Below are 14,947 nucleotides of genomic sequence, written 5' to 3'. Positions count from 1 at the left end.
GCCCCCACATAATTTCCCACAACTAAAAGTTAAAAAAAAACAAACAAAAAAAAACACACAACAACACCACTTAAAAAACCAAACCACCATTATCAATTGGAATTAAAATCGAATGCTGCCAAGCTTAGTTAGATGCACTGAAGGGAGAATTCTGGATAAACTTCTCTGGAGTGGGAGATGGGGGCAGGATGGGAGTATTTATGAGAGAAACAAAAAGCTGCCCTCCCCTCATATGTCATTCCTGTTCCAAGTCAAACTAAGACGAGAACTGGCCTTTCTGGAGCAGGGAAGAGACAGCTGGTCTGGTGGGGCAGTTCAGAAGAGCCCCATAAGCTTTACAAGCTTTGGTGGATCCAGCTCTGACATTTGCAGCTAGCTATCTAGCCAGGGAGTGGAGCAGAAGACCAGCTTCTAAACTCCCTTCCAATTTTTTTATTGGGGGGGGGGGCAGGGAGGACACAGTCGGATGGAGATACGAGTTTGCAGGATGTCTGGGGATGCCCCTCCCCTCACAAAGCAATTATACCCACCAGCAAGAGAGAGAAGGGACTTGCAATCATGGTGACAGTCACTATAAACAGTGCAGGGAAGAGAAAGAAAAATCAGGCAGTTAATTAACAAGGCAGGGAAGACAGCAAGAAGGGGGGGATGGGACGACAGATGATATGGGCTTCATTATGAAGCCAAGAGCCATCGCTCCAAGCTAAGTTTGAAGGGTGTGTGTGTGTGTGTGTGTGTGTGTGTGTGTGTGTGAGAGAGAGAGAAAAAACAAAACAAACAACAAAAAACATTTTCCTCTAAACAATCGCCCCCCCTCCCCCGCAAGTGCAACATTGCTGTACCGGTGGGTATAAAACCACCCAGCAGGGGGCGATAGAGCAGGCATGAATCCAATGCATCCTTCCCATGGGACCACCAGCCCTGTGGCTCCTGAAAAAGTGCTTTAATGAGGCTGCGGGAGGGGGGGAGAAGAGAAGAGCCCTTTGGATTGTTAGAGGGTGGGGGCAGCTGTCTATAGCCGCCATGTGGTTCAAATGATACCTACTGTCTTCCGCCAGGGACGGAGAGGGTGTCCATTGGGGGGCTCACCACCAGGGGGCAGTGAGTGCGCACAAGGCAGAGGCAGACAGCATGCCGGTTTGGAGGGGGAGCCGGGTAGCAAGGTTGGGGGTGGTGGTAGATGTGGTGAGATTCTCCCACCCCCAGGAGGAAGTGGGGGTGCAGTGGGGTTCCATGGGGTAGGAAATGGAAGTGGGGGACATGAAGGGGCACAGGTGGAAAGAGCACCATGGGACAGGAAGTGGTGGGGAGGAGGGGACACGGGTGGAAATACAGGCTAGAAAGGGGCTGCCATGTGGGTCAATAGCTCCCCACGCCTGCCCCCACCCATCAGCTTAGAGACCCCCCCCCCATGGCTGAGATCCAAGTCCTTGAAGTGTCATTTGAGTGTGGGGGATATCCCTCCCCCCAAACCATCACCAGGACCCCTGCCCGCTCTGGGGTGCCGGCACCGCTCACTCCAGGAACTTGTGCGTGTCTCCGTCTAGCCGGTGCTGGGGGTGCATGGCAGCCTCGTTGAGGGGCTGGCAGTGGGCTGGCCCGCACTGGCACGAGTGGATCACCATGACGCTGCGCATGAAGGAGTCCCCGTCAGGGCAGCGGAAGGGCACAGCCAGGGTGCGGGTGTGCAGGGGCACGCAGCAGCGCCCGTCCAGGCATGAGCCGCAGTAGCTGGGCTGGTACTTGCGGAGGCTCTTGCAGCCGGCGTAGGTATAATGCACCGGCTCCTGCGCCTTGTGGGTCCGGAGACACTTCCTGCCCTTCTGCGGGGGGGAAGGGGGGAGAAACACCCCAGTTAGATGCATCTGGAGGGGGAGGGGGGGGAATGTGGTGGGAGTTGGAGCTGCCTGTGTGTCAGACAGCTACAAGGGCCTGATATCTACAGCTGCAGCATGGCATGAGTTTGCCAGGTCTCAGCCAAGAGAGGGGAATGGGGGGGACCCAGTTGGCTGCATCCAGAGTGGAATGAGTGTGCCAGGCCTCAGCTGTGTCTGGGGGATGGGACATGAGGAGGAAATCCTGGGAATGGGTGCGTTGGGGGCTCAGCTCAGTTTGGCTGGGGAGGAGGGCAGGATAGACACTCCCAGCACTGGCAGAGATCCAACCCACCACTCAAAGGCTGGGCTAAGGCTCCAGATCCCTAGCAGGGAAGCCTGGACTTCAATGGAGCCATTTATAGCAGCAGAGGATCTAGACTCTCATGGCCGCCAACCAGCTTCCAAGCTGCAGCATGGCAGGAGCCAGCCCAGCGTGACCCTGCATCAGCCCCTTAGTTCTTCACCAGAACCCCCCCCCCCCCCATTTCACTGATGTATTGGGCCCTGGATGCAGCCTTCATGTGGAGACGGGGCCTCAGCAAGCCTCTTGATCTCCATTTGACAGATGGAGAAATGGAGGCACAAAGGGGAAGGGACTTTCCCAAGGTCACAGCAAGTCAGTGGCAGCACCAGGGAGAACCCAAGAGTCCTCTCCCCCCACCCAACCACCTCTGCTCTAACCACTAGACACCACTCCCCCCAGAGCTGGAGATAGGACTCCTGGGGGTCTGATTCCCAGCCCCTCCTGCTCTAGCCACTAGACCCCCCCCCCCAAAAGTCCTTTGCTAGGCTAGCAGGCTCCTTGTTCCAACAAAACTTCCAGGGGCTGTCCCCACCTCCCTTGGCAAGGTCAAGGACCTCGCAGCCTATCCCCCCTCACTGCCTCACAGGCAGGGATCCCAGCCCCACCTTCAGCTTGGTGAAGTCAGGCTGGCCACAGGGTCGGATCTGACACAGCTGCGTCTCCTTGGCCAGCTTGCACTGGGGGTTGTTGTTGGTGACCCGGGTGGAGGCACCTAGGCCACAGGTCTTGGAGCAAGGAGACCAGTCCGTGGTCTGGGTTAGGCATTTCCTCAGCACAGAATGGGCCTTGAACAGAGGTGGCCAGGCTGGAGGAGAGAGGGAGCTCAGTTAATACACAGGCTCGCCAGCAGGGGGTGCTTGCCATCAAGCCAGGACCTGGGAATTTCAGGTAACCCTTCAGTCACACTCCTCCTCCACCCCCCACGCCTCCCCCCAAAGCCAGGCCTAGATGCTTGACATGAGCTGCAAGACATGCTGGGAAATGTTCCGGTTTCAATCCCAGTCTATTATTCTATAGCCAGGCAGGCGGCCCAGTTCTGCCCCAGATCCATGCTCCTCTTCTCCCACAGCTCAGATCAGAGCTGGGGGCAGGGGACTGTTCAGGCCATTAGCACCAGCTGGTAGGCCTGGCCAGGGCACCGCTCTCTCTCCCGCAGGGGAATCAGGCTATATTAGCTGATGCCACTGTGTCAGGGTGGACCCATGCCACCAGTCTCCCAACAACCCTAGGTGGCATGAGGCCCTCGTAGGGCAACGGCAGACTAAACGCTGCCGTCTCTGTCCTGCCCCATTCCCACCGGAGCTGGTCCTAGAGGGTGAGAATGGAAGTGCCATCTGCTCACCACCCCTTCACAGCAGACACAAAGTCCCGCACTGCCCCAGGGACTCCGCCTACCCAGCACCCCTGGATTCTGGGGCCAGTTACTCAGCTTCCTCTGCTACCCTCTTGAACACGGGGGGTGGGATTCAGCTGGTGGCCAGTGGGGCCACCTCTTGAGCAGTGGCCAAGCCAGGATTTGTAACTGGGGGGTGAAATAGGTCACTGATGGGGGGGGGCTGGAGAGCAAGCCCATCCCACTCCCACCCAGCTGCAGCAGCTCCTGCCCATGGGGCCAAGCCCAGCTCCCTGTGTTGCAGCCTGGCACGCCGGGTTGCAGCGCCATGCAGGTTTGGCCCTACCGGCCCTCGGGGCTGATGGTGGGGCACCACCTGACCCTGTGCACCACATCACAATACCAGGAGCAGGGAGCCGGAGCCAAGCCCAGCCCCAGGGACAGGCGCTGTTGCTGCCAGGCAAGTGCACTCTCCAGCCCCATGTGAAAATTGGGGGCAGACGTCCCCTTCTGTCAATTGCATAATCCACTTGAAAAGGCACCACACATACACCTACAGGTTGCCATGCCCTGCTCCCCCTGCCCTCCTACTAACTTTGCCAACGCTTCCAGCCAGCTGTGAACTGAGCCCTTTGGGTGCCAATGATCTCAGCATCTGCCATTCCTGGGCACTCAGAAACACCCAATGTGGATTGCCAACTCTTTGGGGCAGGGACTAGCCTCCAGCCTTATGTTCCCACTGCAGCCAGCAGGGTCCCAGTCTAACTTAAATGGGCACGGACACGTGTGCCCAAGCCATGCAATACAGGGAGGACTGGCGGCAAAGACAGTTTCCAGTCCAGCCACAGATGTGCAGTTAGAGCAGCCTAGAGGCCGCTCTAATTTACACTCTATGGTCCTTGGGGAGCAGAGTATAGCCACAGCACAACATGCTCTGGCTGTGCCCTGATCCGTTCCCTACCGTGAGAGCAAAGCACTTTTGCCAGTTGAGGAAGTTCCCTGCAGGTGGGAGAGTAGGGTGGGAGGGAGGGGAGATTCTCCCAGAACAGACAATCAGGCTAAATGACAGGAGGAGTTGGAGCATTAGCCTGGGGAGGTGGGGGGGAAGCACCATTCCCAGCCTCCCCACCAGGGTGGGTACATCAGATTTGAGCTTGGTGCTAGCTGGTGACAGCACCCTGCAAATCAGGCGTTATCCCACCGCACCCACCACTTCTTGCCCAGCCCTGGCATCTCGTCCTGGGCTCCTAGGTAGGTGAGCATCCCCTCCCTAGCCCTTTATCTGGTGCACTCACCCAGCATGTTCTTCCAGTGCCGGTCCTTGCCCACATAGATGAGCTCGTTGCTTTTGGTCTCCCCGCCCTCAAAGGAGACCTCCCCAAACCTCTTGGCCCCCTTGCCGCACACAAACTTCTTGCAGCACTGGCCGGGCACCTTGAGCAGCTGTGAGTCAGGGCAGCTGAGGGAGGCCAGGGGCAGCTCCAGGGGGCAGAGGGGCAGGCAGCCCACGGCACCATCGATGCAGCTGCACTGGTGCTTGCAGCTGGGCTGGAAATTCTCACCGTTCTGGTAGATCCGCCCGTTGTATTCGCATGTCCGGCCTTCCTGTTTGGCTGGGGACACAGCAGGGCCCCCGAGGGTCTCGTTAGTTAGCTGCCCAAGAGGGACCACCGCTCCCTCGCAGATCCCCCCCACCCCTCTCACATCAAGATACCCAATGTCCTAGGAACCCACTGCTGGTCTGCCTGACTCCTAACCTCCGCCTTCCCCCCACAGCCACATGCTGGCTTGGCATTATGGCCCCAGAACAGCAAGGGTCCTCTGGGTACTTTGCTGCTCAGAAGCATTGCATTATGGGAGAGGGACAGAACCACAGCAGTGGCCAGACACTTGCAGAATCAGTTGCACCACGCAGAACGGGGGTCAACAGCACCCTGGCACAACTATAGCATGGTGCTCGGGCATCCCACCCCCTTTCCTCCCGGCACAGACCTACGGCCAGCTGGGGATTATTGTGCAGGTATCAGATGTGATCAGAGGAGACTTGGGGGGAGGGGCATCCTGCACTGGGGAATAGAGAGGTCTTGGGGTTCAAGCCCCTTAAGGGGGGGGGGGACACAGCATGTCTCAGAATTGGACCATTCCCATCAGAGGTCCATGGCTGGAGCCCCCTCCTGTGGCAGGGGTCCTTTAAGGGTGGTGACTAGGGTGCCCCCCAAATGAGGAAGGAACCTCACCTCTAAGGTAATTCACAGCCCATGGCCAGAGCATCCCAGGCCCTGACGAGGCCAATGGGAGCTGCTGATGCTGAGTGACCTCGGGGTAGAAGGACCTGGATGGATCTCAGGGGGTGTGGGGGGAGGTGGGATCCAGGTCCTTCATCCTTAGACAGCACCATTGGGCCAGACCCAAGTGTTGGAGTGGGGACTGAGGCTGCTGCTCCTCCTAAGGGCCCAGGAGCAGGAGATTTTAGAGAGGAGCCCCAGCTTTAAATAGCTCCGGAAAACAGGATGTGGGTCGGGATCACAAGGGCCAGGAATGGATCGTGTTGCAATAGCAGCAAAAAAACCGAACACAAGCCCTCATGCTGGATCTTGGCTCCCTCGCCTGCCGGGACCAGGGGGAAAATACCTCTCCTCTCACCCCCGAGAGAAAGGGTGTGGGGGGGCAGATTTCTAAGGATGGAGGGACAAGTGTAGAATCCCTGCAGGAACGTGGCTGGCTCTGGATCCCTGGCCCAACTTTTCACTCTCCTGGACACATTCCTGAGCCCTGAGCTCACAGGCTCCAGCTTCCCTGCCCCCCCCCCCCCGGACTGGGCATGAGCCGATCCACACTGGGGGCAGGGGGCACAGGTTAGCGATGCTCTCCCACCCGAGCCAGCAGGGGGGACCCAACACCCCCCCCCAGCTCTGTGGTCTCCCCATGTTTTATTGGACTGCTGGATGCACTCCTCTTTCTGGGCTCTGTGCTGTGCCGCCCCTGAAAATTTACATGGGGGTTGAATCCCAGAGAAGCACATGTGTATTGCCAGTTTCCCATATGACCTGTCCCCACTCCTAAGCCAGACGTCCATTCCCTCCCACCCGCCCGGTATTAATGACACACACGTGGTCAAGGGAGACAGTCCGATCTGCTGCCTTCTCCCCAGGGCAGTCAGCTCCAGCGTGGCAGGCGTGGGGGGGGGGAAAAAGAGAGGGCACCCTGGAAGGCATCAGCATTTTGGAGATGGGTTTTCAAAACACACTGAGCCCGATTGCCTTCTCAGCCAGTCAGAGCTCAAAGGGGGACCCTGCCCCCCATTTACACCCATCGTGAACTCTTGTGGGGCTGGCACTAACCCATCCCACTGCCCCACAGGGCTGGCACTAACATGACTTCCAGGCTCTATTCCAAGCAGGGGGAGGAAGTGTCAGTCAATCACTGGGGCTAGTGGAGCATCAGTGACACAAGTCCCCTCCACTGTCCTGGGCTCCTCTCCCCTTCCTGCTCCCACCAACACACCTCATCCAGCCCTGCCATGCCCCTGCGCTCCCACCCTGACCAGCCCCCCCCCCACTCCTGCACCTAGAGCAGCTCCCCCCCAAGAGACAGCGAGCATTAGATCCCACTGGGGGAGGGACGGTTTCCCTGTTTAGCCCTGGATTGCCCCAAGCTGGCTGTCCCCAGAGCTCCCTTAATGGGGGGCAGGAGGCAGCACATTCCTTCCACCAGCTCTTTGTATATAGATGCCACCTGCCCTGTGCGGGGCATCAGCTGGACATGGTTATTGAAGAACCTACAGTACCACCACTCCACTCCTGGACAGGGAGGTTCCAGGAGACACCCCAGGCCCTGTCATTGCCTCAGGGATGGGAATTCCACCAGTTCAGTCAGGTGGACACCTCCCCCCAAGTTGGTACCTAACACCTTTCCTAGACTAGGGCAGGAGCTAGATCTGTTGGACTTTGGGGGCGGGAAGAGAGAAGGGAGGAGTTCATGGTTCCCTACATTCTTTGCCCCCAAAAAAGATCCTCTTATTTGGCTCAAGAACCGGGGTGGGGGTGTTGCCAGCAGGGTCTGTATGTGGGGGTTCATCTCACTCTTTTGGGGTGAGAGGATTGTCACAAGCAGAGTTTATATTGGGGTGGGGGTATTTGCCCCCCCAGTCTTCCCTGATGATCTGGAACAAGGGTACCCCCCCAGAGATGCAGACAGAAAGTAAACAAGGACATGCCCCCCGGTGCCGGTCCCAGCAACCTGCTTACCCCGACAGATGCCCTTGCTGGCCAAGGGGTCCGCCCCAAAGTTGCATTCCAGCCCCCTGTGGGGGTCACATGGCCAGTGCTTGCTGCAGTCGTCGTTCAGCTGCCTGGCACAGACTTTGCAGCACCCGCAGCCATCAGGCACCATGCTGACCCCGGGAGCACAATGGGGTGGGCTGGGGGGGCAAACACACTGCAGAGGGCAACGACACACCACCTACAGGCAAAGAAACCTCATGGATGAGGGATAATGTTTTGGCAGGACCTAGAAAAAATGAGTCACAGCTGGTTTTGAATAGACACCATGTTGGTGAGGGGGAAGGGACAGAATAACGTTTCTGTAGGTCCTACAAAAGTGTTTTGCAGGTTTTAAATAGACAAGCCCTGCCGAGTCCAAACATTCCCCCCAGCCCCATGAGTAGACACGCTGGGCAAGCACTTCAACGAAGGGACTATTTTGGGATGGATGAGCCAGTCCTCTTTTTATAGGAGGTGGCACTAAAATAGTTTCCTAGGTGCAGCTGCATTTCTCAAAGGATCTGCATTCCCCCCACCGCCACATTAAACCACAACAATAAAAATCCAGCCAGGATCAAAGTCAACCCCATGGAGACAGGCAGGGCAGAGAACAGATAGGGATTTAGGGAAGTAATAAAAGAAGAAAAACCAAACATCTCAGGATCAAATTCTGCTCTCAGGCTAGCGCAAGACCCACTGGAGTTACTCCTGATCTTTTTTACACTAGTTTCAATCCAGAGCAGCAGCACAGGCAGTGACTCCAGGTTTATACCAGAGCAAGTGAGCTCAGAAGGCCGGATCGTCAGCTAGCCTAAACCAGTGTCACGCCCACTGAGCATCTAGGAGAAACATCTTCAAAGTCAGGAGCCTAAAGTTAGGCACCTAAAAGAAAAAAGCCAGTAGCCAGGTTTGCCGAACACCCAGCGCCACGTGAAGTCAAGGCAAGCAGGCTCTGAAAGGCCGGGTCAGTTCTCAATAGGACCCAGTTCCTTAGCTGGGATCCCCCAGAAGTTGCCCCATATGGGAACGGGCTCCCTAGACAGGGGCGCAGACTTTAGACCCCCAAAGCGAGCCCGTCAGCCGGTGTAAATCCGTCTCGCTCCGGCGAGTCAATGGGAGCGACTGATTTACATCAGCTGAGGATCTGCCCGTCCATCCCCAAGGGGGAAGATTCCCCACTCACCAGAGCAACGCGCAGCAGGAAAACAAAGCTGAGCAGAGACGCTTGTTCCATCGCGGACTTCAACGGGCCAGAGGAAAGAACTGCCCAGCGGGGCTCAGGGGAACTGAGTCACAGCTGATCCAAGCAGCCAGCCTGCCTTAGCACTACCGCCGCTCAGCAACCTCCAGCCTACGCAATTCGCACATGCATCATCTAACAATCCCGGTAACGTCTGCGCCAGCCCCTTTCGGCTCCCCATTTATATGGCCACCACCAGCGCCCCGCCCACCGGCCTTGGGCGGCCAATAGCAAGGGTGGCGCCCTTCCAGACATTCCAGGGGGAAGGGGAGGGGCCTGCGGCGGTGGGAGGGGCCGCATGAATAGAGTCATTCATAAAACGAGAGGTGCTGCTGCATTCCAGGGCCGCGCGTGGAAAGCGGCGCATTCCGCTCGGAGCCAGGCGCTGCCGCGGAGCCGGATGAATGCAGCGCCTTGCCTGGCTGCCTTTGCTCCCCGTGCCACAGACATACCAGGGCGAGGAGCAGCGCCGGCCGCAACCATCCCTGCAATGCACGAAAACAAACTCAAAGCGAGCGGGCGGCAGAAGGAGCGAAAGAAAACGGAGAAAGGAAAATAAACAGCGCGCCGGTGGTAATGCGAGCCAGGCGCTGCTGAGCTCCCCGGCGGGCCAGGGGGGGCGCATCAAAAGGGGGGGTAGGAGCAGGTCTCAGGGGTGTCACTAAGGTAGGACAGGGTGGGCCATCTGTCCACGCCTCCCCTGCTGCTCAAAAGCACTGGGTTATGTGGGCCCATAGGGTCTGCTGCCCACCATCATTCATCGAGGTTAAGGCCCAAGGGGACTACCAGACCATTGACTCTGGACCATCACCCCACCCAGCACCCTGGAAAGCAGGCCCCGCCCCCAGCGTTTGAGCCAGAGGTGCAACCAGGATTTTCGGCTAAGGAGCAGGGCCAGGTTACCTACAGGCGCCCTAAGTTTAGGTGGCATTGTGACCTGGTGCATGAGGTCCAGTGCCACTCAAATCTGGCCCAGCTGCCCCCTGTCATGTGATGTCTCCCTCGGGGGCATCTCCTCCCCCCAGACTCTGAAGAATGGGGGCATTGCTCCTGCACCACCACTCAAAGTTGCCCCCCCACATTGAAATCAGAAACAGCGCCCCTGCTCAGCTCTCTGGGTGTAAATCTGGAAGCCAGAAGAGTCCTTCTGGATCCACTGCACAGAGAACTGGGAGCAATAGGTTATTCCCAATTTACACAAGGGGAGAGGAGAATCAGACCCCCTGGAGTTACTCTGGATTTACACTGGAGTGAGTGAAAGGGAAATCAGGATCCATGGAGTTACTCCAGATACACACTAGCACAAGAGGAGAATCCGCTCCAGTGGGGTTACTCTGGACTCACACCATGTGAGTAAGGAGAGGCAAGTCTCTGAACAAAAGGGACTGTTTCTCCTCCCGCTGGGTTAGAGTGCTCTCAGCTATGCTGGTGTGGATCTGGAGTAACTCCAGATCAGTGTCAGGGGAGTTACTTAGGATTTACACCAGCCTAAGGCTAGGTCTACACTACAGCGGGGTTCCGACCTAAGATACGCAACTTCAGCTACGTGAATACCGTAGCTGAAGTTGCGTATTTTAGGTCGGCTTACCTGGCGGTGAGGACGGGGGAAAGCCGACCGCTGCCGCCGACTCCGCTGCCACCTCTTGTCGAGGTGGATTTCCGGAGTCGACGGCAGAGCGATCAGGGATCGATTTTACCGCGTCCTCACGAGACGCGGTAAGTCGATCCCCAATAAACCGATTGCTACCCGCCGGATCGGCGGGTAGTGAAGACGTAGCCTAACTGAGAGAAGAAGCCTTCCCACTTCTTCACTGGGTTGCAAATCAGGAGCAGCTCCAGTGAAATCAAAGGGCCCCATTCTCATTTCACTTACTTCAGATTAACACTTAATGAGCCCCAGCAGAGTGTATCCTGATTGACACCAGGTGAGAGTGAGAGGACACTCATCCCCAGTGCAATTACACCAAGGATCATCTAGTGGGTATTAGCTCTGTACTCAGGGGCCCAGACACAAAGGACCAGATCCCTGTGTGGGGTAAATGGCACTTGCTCCATTGAAGTCAATGGGGCCAGATCCCCATTCAGTGGAGTGACACTAATTTGCACCAGCTGAGGATCTGGCCCAGTAATTTTTTTGGGGGGGGGCATAACAGTTCTTACTGCCAGGGTTGGCCAGTTCTACCCCACTCCTAGGCTAGGAGAATTAATCAGCTGCTGCCTGGCTCATTCCAAAGGTAGCTAAATAACGCTCTGTTCCTCCCAGCTAGATAAGTCCCCGGTGTATAAAGGGAGCATCTAGAGAGGGAAATAACCCACAGCAGGGATTTCCCCCTGTGCCAGCTCAGAGCTCTGATCCGCCGGTGGAACGATTTATAGCTCGACATTCCTGCCTGTTATTTCCTGCAGCGGCTTCTTTGGTTAGCAGGGTCTGGGTGGGGTTTTCACCTTGATCTGTTTTTCACCCTGACTGAGTGGGAGGAAGAGGAGACATTGCTAATATCCCAGCAGCCCCAGGGGCAGGCGCCAGTGGAGTCCTGGGCTCGGACTGGGACCAGGTGCTAGCCAGCCAGCAGACCCTGCGCTAGCTGCGAAGGGACCTGACATTTGGGGTCTCTGGGCTCCCATTGGAAACCAGACTCCAAGCTGCAGATAGGGGTTTGTAAACCCTGTATACTGGGGTTAAGGCAGCTTTAAACCCCCCATATCTGGGGCCTTGCCTCTCAGTGCCTCCCCGTGTGGCACATATGCCCCCATCACACCTCCCCACTGCTCCACCTGAATCTCACACACAATGGCTCGGCTGCTGTTCCTTCTGTCACTGTGGAGCCAGGACCCTCCCTCCCGCCCTGCCCCAGCCTTGTATAGCTGCCCAGTGAGGTTTGGTTCCATGCACACACCCCTAGGGAGTATTAGCACCTGCAAATTCATTGAAGACATGCAGATTAGCTCAGGGCAGGGCCAGCGCTTCCACTAGGCAACCCTAGGCAGTTGCCTAGGGCGGCAGGATTTGGGGGGGAAATTCGGAAATTCGGCAGCGGGGGGTCCTTCCGCTCCAGAAATTCAGCGGGGGGTCCCCACTTGCTCCGGGACCTGCCGCCGAAGGACCCCCGCCGCCGAAGACCCCAGGCCCCCTGAATGCTCAGAGGAGGAGCGCTGCCACCTAGGGTGGCAAAAACCCTGGCGCCGCTCCTGGCTCAGGGGATCATTTGCATAAAATGTCACATGAGGAGCTGCACAAAACTTGGCAGCTGTGAGTAAGTTAGAGCTGCCTCGTGGCTGCTCTAACTCATGCTCTTCCTCCTATGGCTCCCGGGGCTCAGAGAACAGCCACAGCTCAGTGTGCTCTGGCTATGCTTCGGATCCACCCCATGCCTGTGCTGGGAGCAGGGTGGGTACAGAGTCCTTATGCCAGCCAGGAAGGACCCTCTGCAGGAGAGAGGATCGCACCCACTTTACACTGCCAGAATGGCCCTTTGGGTCCAGCCATAATGGCGATAGCCGGCAGGTTCCCGGCCTGTATCGCTGCAGGTGACAAGAGTTGCCTCCCAGTAAGTGTGGCAGCAGCTGATTTGGTTCTAGCTGGCTTGCCCAAATCTATTTCACAATGCAGTGCTTTACCCAGAAGACCGTGCTGCCAACTGCAGTGCTGGGCCTGGGCACCATGGGACAAGTGTGCTGGGACAAATGCAACTCAAAGTCCCCAGCTCTTAGTGACAGACCCTAGAGCCTGGACCCAAAAGTCCTAGATCTCTCTCCCCTCCTGGAGCCAGGGAGAGAACCCAAGAGTCCTGGCTCTACCCAGTAAACCCCACTCCCCTCTCAGAGCTGGGCATAGAACACAGGAGTCCTGGCTCCCAGCTGCCTGGCTCTACCCACTAGACCCTATTCCCCCCCTCAGAGCTGGGGAATGAACCCAGGTGTTCTCACTCAGACAGACATTCCCAATCAGGAACAGTCAACATGGATTCACCAAGGGCAAGTCATGCCTGACCAACCTGATTGCCTTCGATGATGAGATAACTGGCTCTGTGGATATGGGGAAAGTGGTGGATGTGATCTATCTTGACTTTAGCAAAGCTTTTGCTACAGTCTCCCACAGTATTCTTGCCAACAAGTTAAAGTAGTATGGATTGGATGAATGGACTATAAGGTGGATAGAAAGCTGGCTAGATTGTCGGGCTCAACGGGTAGTGATCAACAGCTCAATGTCTAGTTGGCAGAGTTCCCCAGGGGTTGGTCCTGGGGCTGGTTTTGTTCAACATCTTCATTAATGATCTGGATGATGGGATGAACTGCACCCTCAGCAAGTTCACAGATGACACTAAACTGCAGGGAAAGGTAGATATGCTGGAGGGTAGGGATAGGGTCCAGAGTGACCTAGACAAATTGGAGGATTGGGCCAAAAGAAATCTGATGAGGTTCAACAAGGACAAGCGCAGAGTCCTGCACTTAGGATGGAAGAATCCCATGCACTGCTACAGGCTGGAGACTGACTGGCTAAACAGCAGTTCTGCAGAAGAGGGCCTGGGGATTACAGTGGACGAGAAGCTGGATACGAGTCAACAGTGTGCCCTTGTTGCCAAGAAGGCCAACAGCATTTTGGGCTGTATTAGTAGGAGCATTGCCAGCAGATCGAGGGAAGTGATTATTCCCCTCTATTCGGCACTGGTGAGGCCACACCTGGAGTATTGCATCCAGTTTTGGTCCCCCCATTACAGAAGGGATGTGGACAAATTGGAAAGAGTGCAGCGGAGGGCAACCAAAATGATTAGGGGGCTGGGGCACATGACTTGTGAGGCTGAGGGAACTGGGGTTATTTAGTCTGCAGAAGAGAAGAATGAGGGGGGATTTGATAGCAGCCTTCAACTACCTGAAGGGGGGTTCCAAAGAGGATGGATCTAGACTGTTCTCAGTGGTGGCAGATGACAGAACAAGGAGCAATGGTCTCAAGTTGCGGTGGGGGAGGTTTGGTTGGATATTAGGACACACTATTTCACTAGGAGGGTGGTGAAGCACTGGAATGGGTTCACTAGGGAGGTGGTGGAATCTCCATCCTTAGAGGGTTTTAAGGCCTGGCTTGACAAAGCCCTAGCTGGGATGATTTAGTTGGGAATTGGTCCTGCTTTGAGCAGGGGATTGGACTATGTGACCTTCTGAGGTCTCTTCCAACCCTGAGATTCTATGATAATCCCCACTAAGCACTGGAGTCCCTCTCCAGCCCGCTGCGCGTTCCTAGCCCGAGAGGCTCAAGCAGAAAGGACCCTGCGTGTTGCTGGCCCTTGTGCCCTGAGCTCTCTGCCAGCTGGCAAGTCCTTCAGTGACCCATTCCTCCTCCCTGGGTGTAACACACGTTGGAGACACAACTCACCTGGGCCACCCTCTGCATGGCCTTCCCGCACATTAGCCAGGTTGAGATGAGGGGGCTAAGTACAGACAGGGGGTCAGCTCTGGGAGCTTCTGCCCCCCCCCCCGACTGTATAGCTGCCTCCTCTCCCTTGGCTCAGGAGACAGTTGAGGTCACAACACAATTATTTCCTTCTGTCTCAGATGGCTCAGGAGCAGTGGGCTGGGGGTGCACACACAGGTCTTTATCCTCCCACACCTATGAGCAAAAGCTGCCGGGTCTATGACTCAGCCCCTCTGGCAGCTTGCAAGAGGCCCTTGGCATTACTCACCCCGCAGCCGAGTGGGCCCAGGAAGGACCTGCTCACCATGAGTGAATGTGCTGGTGGGAACCAGGCCGCTCCAGATGTGCTCCTGCATAGGGGTGACCCAGCGTGGGGGATGGAAATGACTCCCCATTCCTGATCTCCTGCATGGCTGTGCCCCATGCATGCTGTGTCTAGCGCAACCCCTCTCTCTGCCTGCCTAGCCCTCAATGCACCCACACCCCTCCACCTACCCCTCTATGCACCCACACCCCTCTATCCA

At 56.7% G+C, this 14,947-nt stretch overlaps 1 protein-coding gene across 1 annotated transcript; it reads right to left on the bottom strand.

Moving 5' to 3' along the window:
* Positions 1-963: 963 nt before the first annotated feature.
* Positions 964-9,150, bottom strand: LOC112106476 (CCN family member 1-like). The gene is made up of 5 exons (XM_024199744.3): positions 8,960-9,150; positions 7,762-7,975; positions 4,810-5,127; positions 2,787-2,986; positions 964-1,823 (listed from the first exon to the last, which is right to left on the bottom strand). Exons 1-5 carry the CDS (start codon positions 9,008-9,010, stop codon positions 1,515-1,517), a joined length of 1,092 nt encoding a protein of 363 aa, XP_024055512.1. The 5' UTR covers positions 9,011-9,150; the 3' UTR covers positions 964-1,514.
* Between the last annotated feature and the right edge of the window lie 5,797 nt (positions 9,151-14,947).

This window comes from Terrapene carolina, unplaced genomic scaffold, assembly GCF_002925995.2.
Source record: "Terrapene carolina triunguis isolate 2854851 unplaced genomic scaffold, T_m_triunguis-2.0 Scaffold1054, whole genome shotgun sequence".
Classification (NCBI taxonomy): domain Eukaryota; kingdom Metazoa; phylum Chordata; order Testudines; family Emydidae; genus Terrapene; species Terrapene triunguis.
Note: the sequence above shows the minus strand (reverse complement) of the source record. Positions and strands in the feature narration are given on the sequence as shown.

Excerpts from the sequence above, each read along its gene's own strand:
- LOC112106476 (XM_024199744.3), bottom strand. The coding sequence starts at position 9,010 with ATGGAACAAGCGTCTCTGCTCAGCTTTGTTTTCCTGCTGCGCGTTGCT. Across the intron at positions 7,976-8,959 it reads TCCTGCTGCGCGTTGCTCTG|GTGGTGTGTCGTTGCCCTCT; the intron begins GTGAGTGGGGAA and ends CTTTGCCTGTAG. Across the intron at positions 5,128-7,761 it reads CAGCAAGGGCATCTGTCGGG|CCAAACAGGAAGGCCGGACA; the intron begins GTAAGCAGGTTG and ends CTGTGTCCCCAG.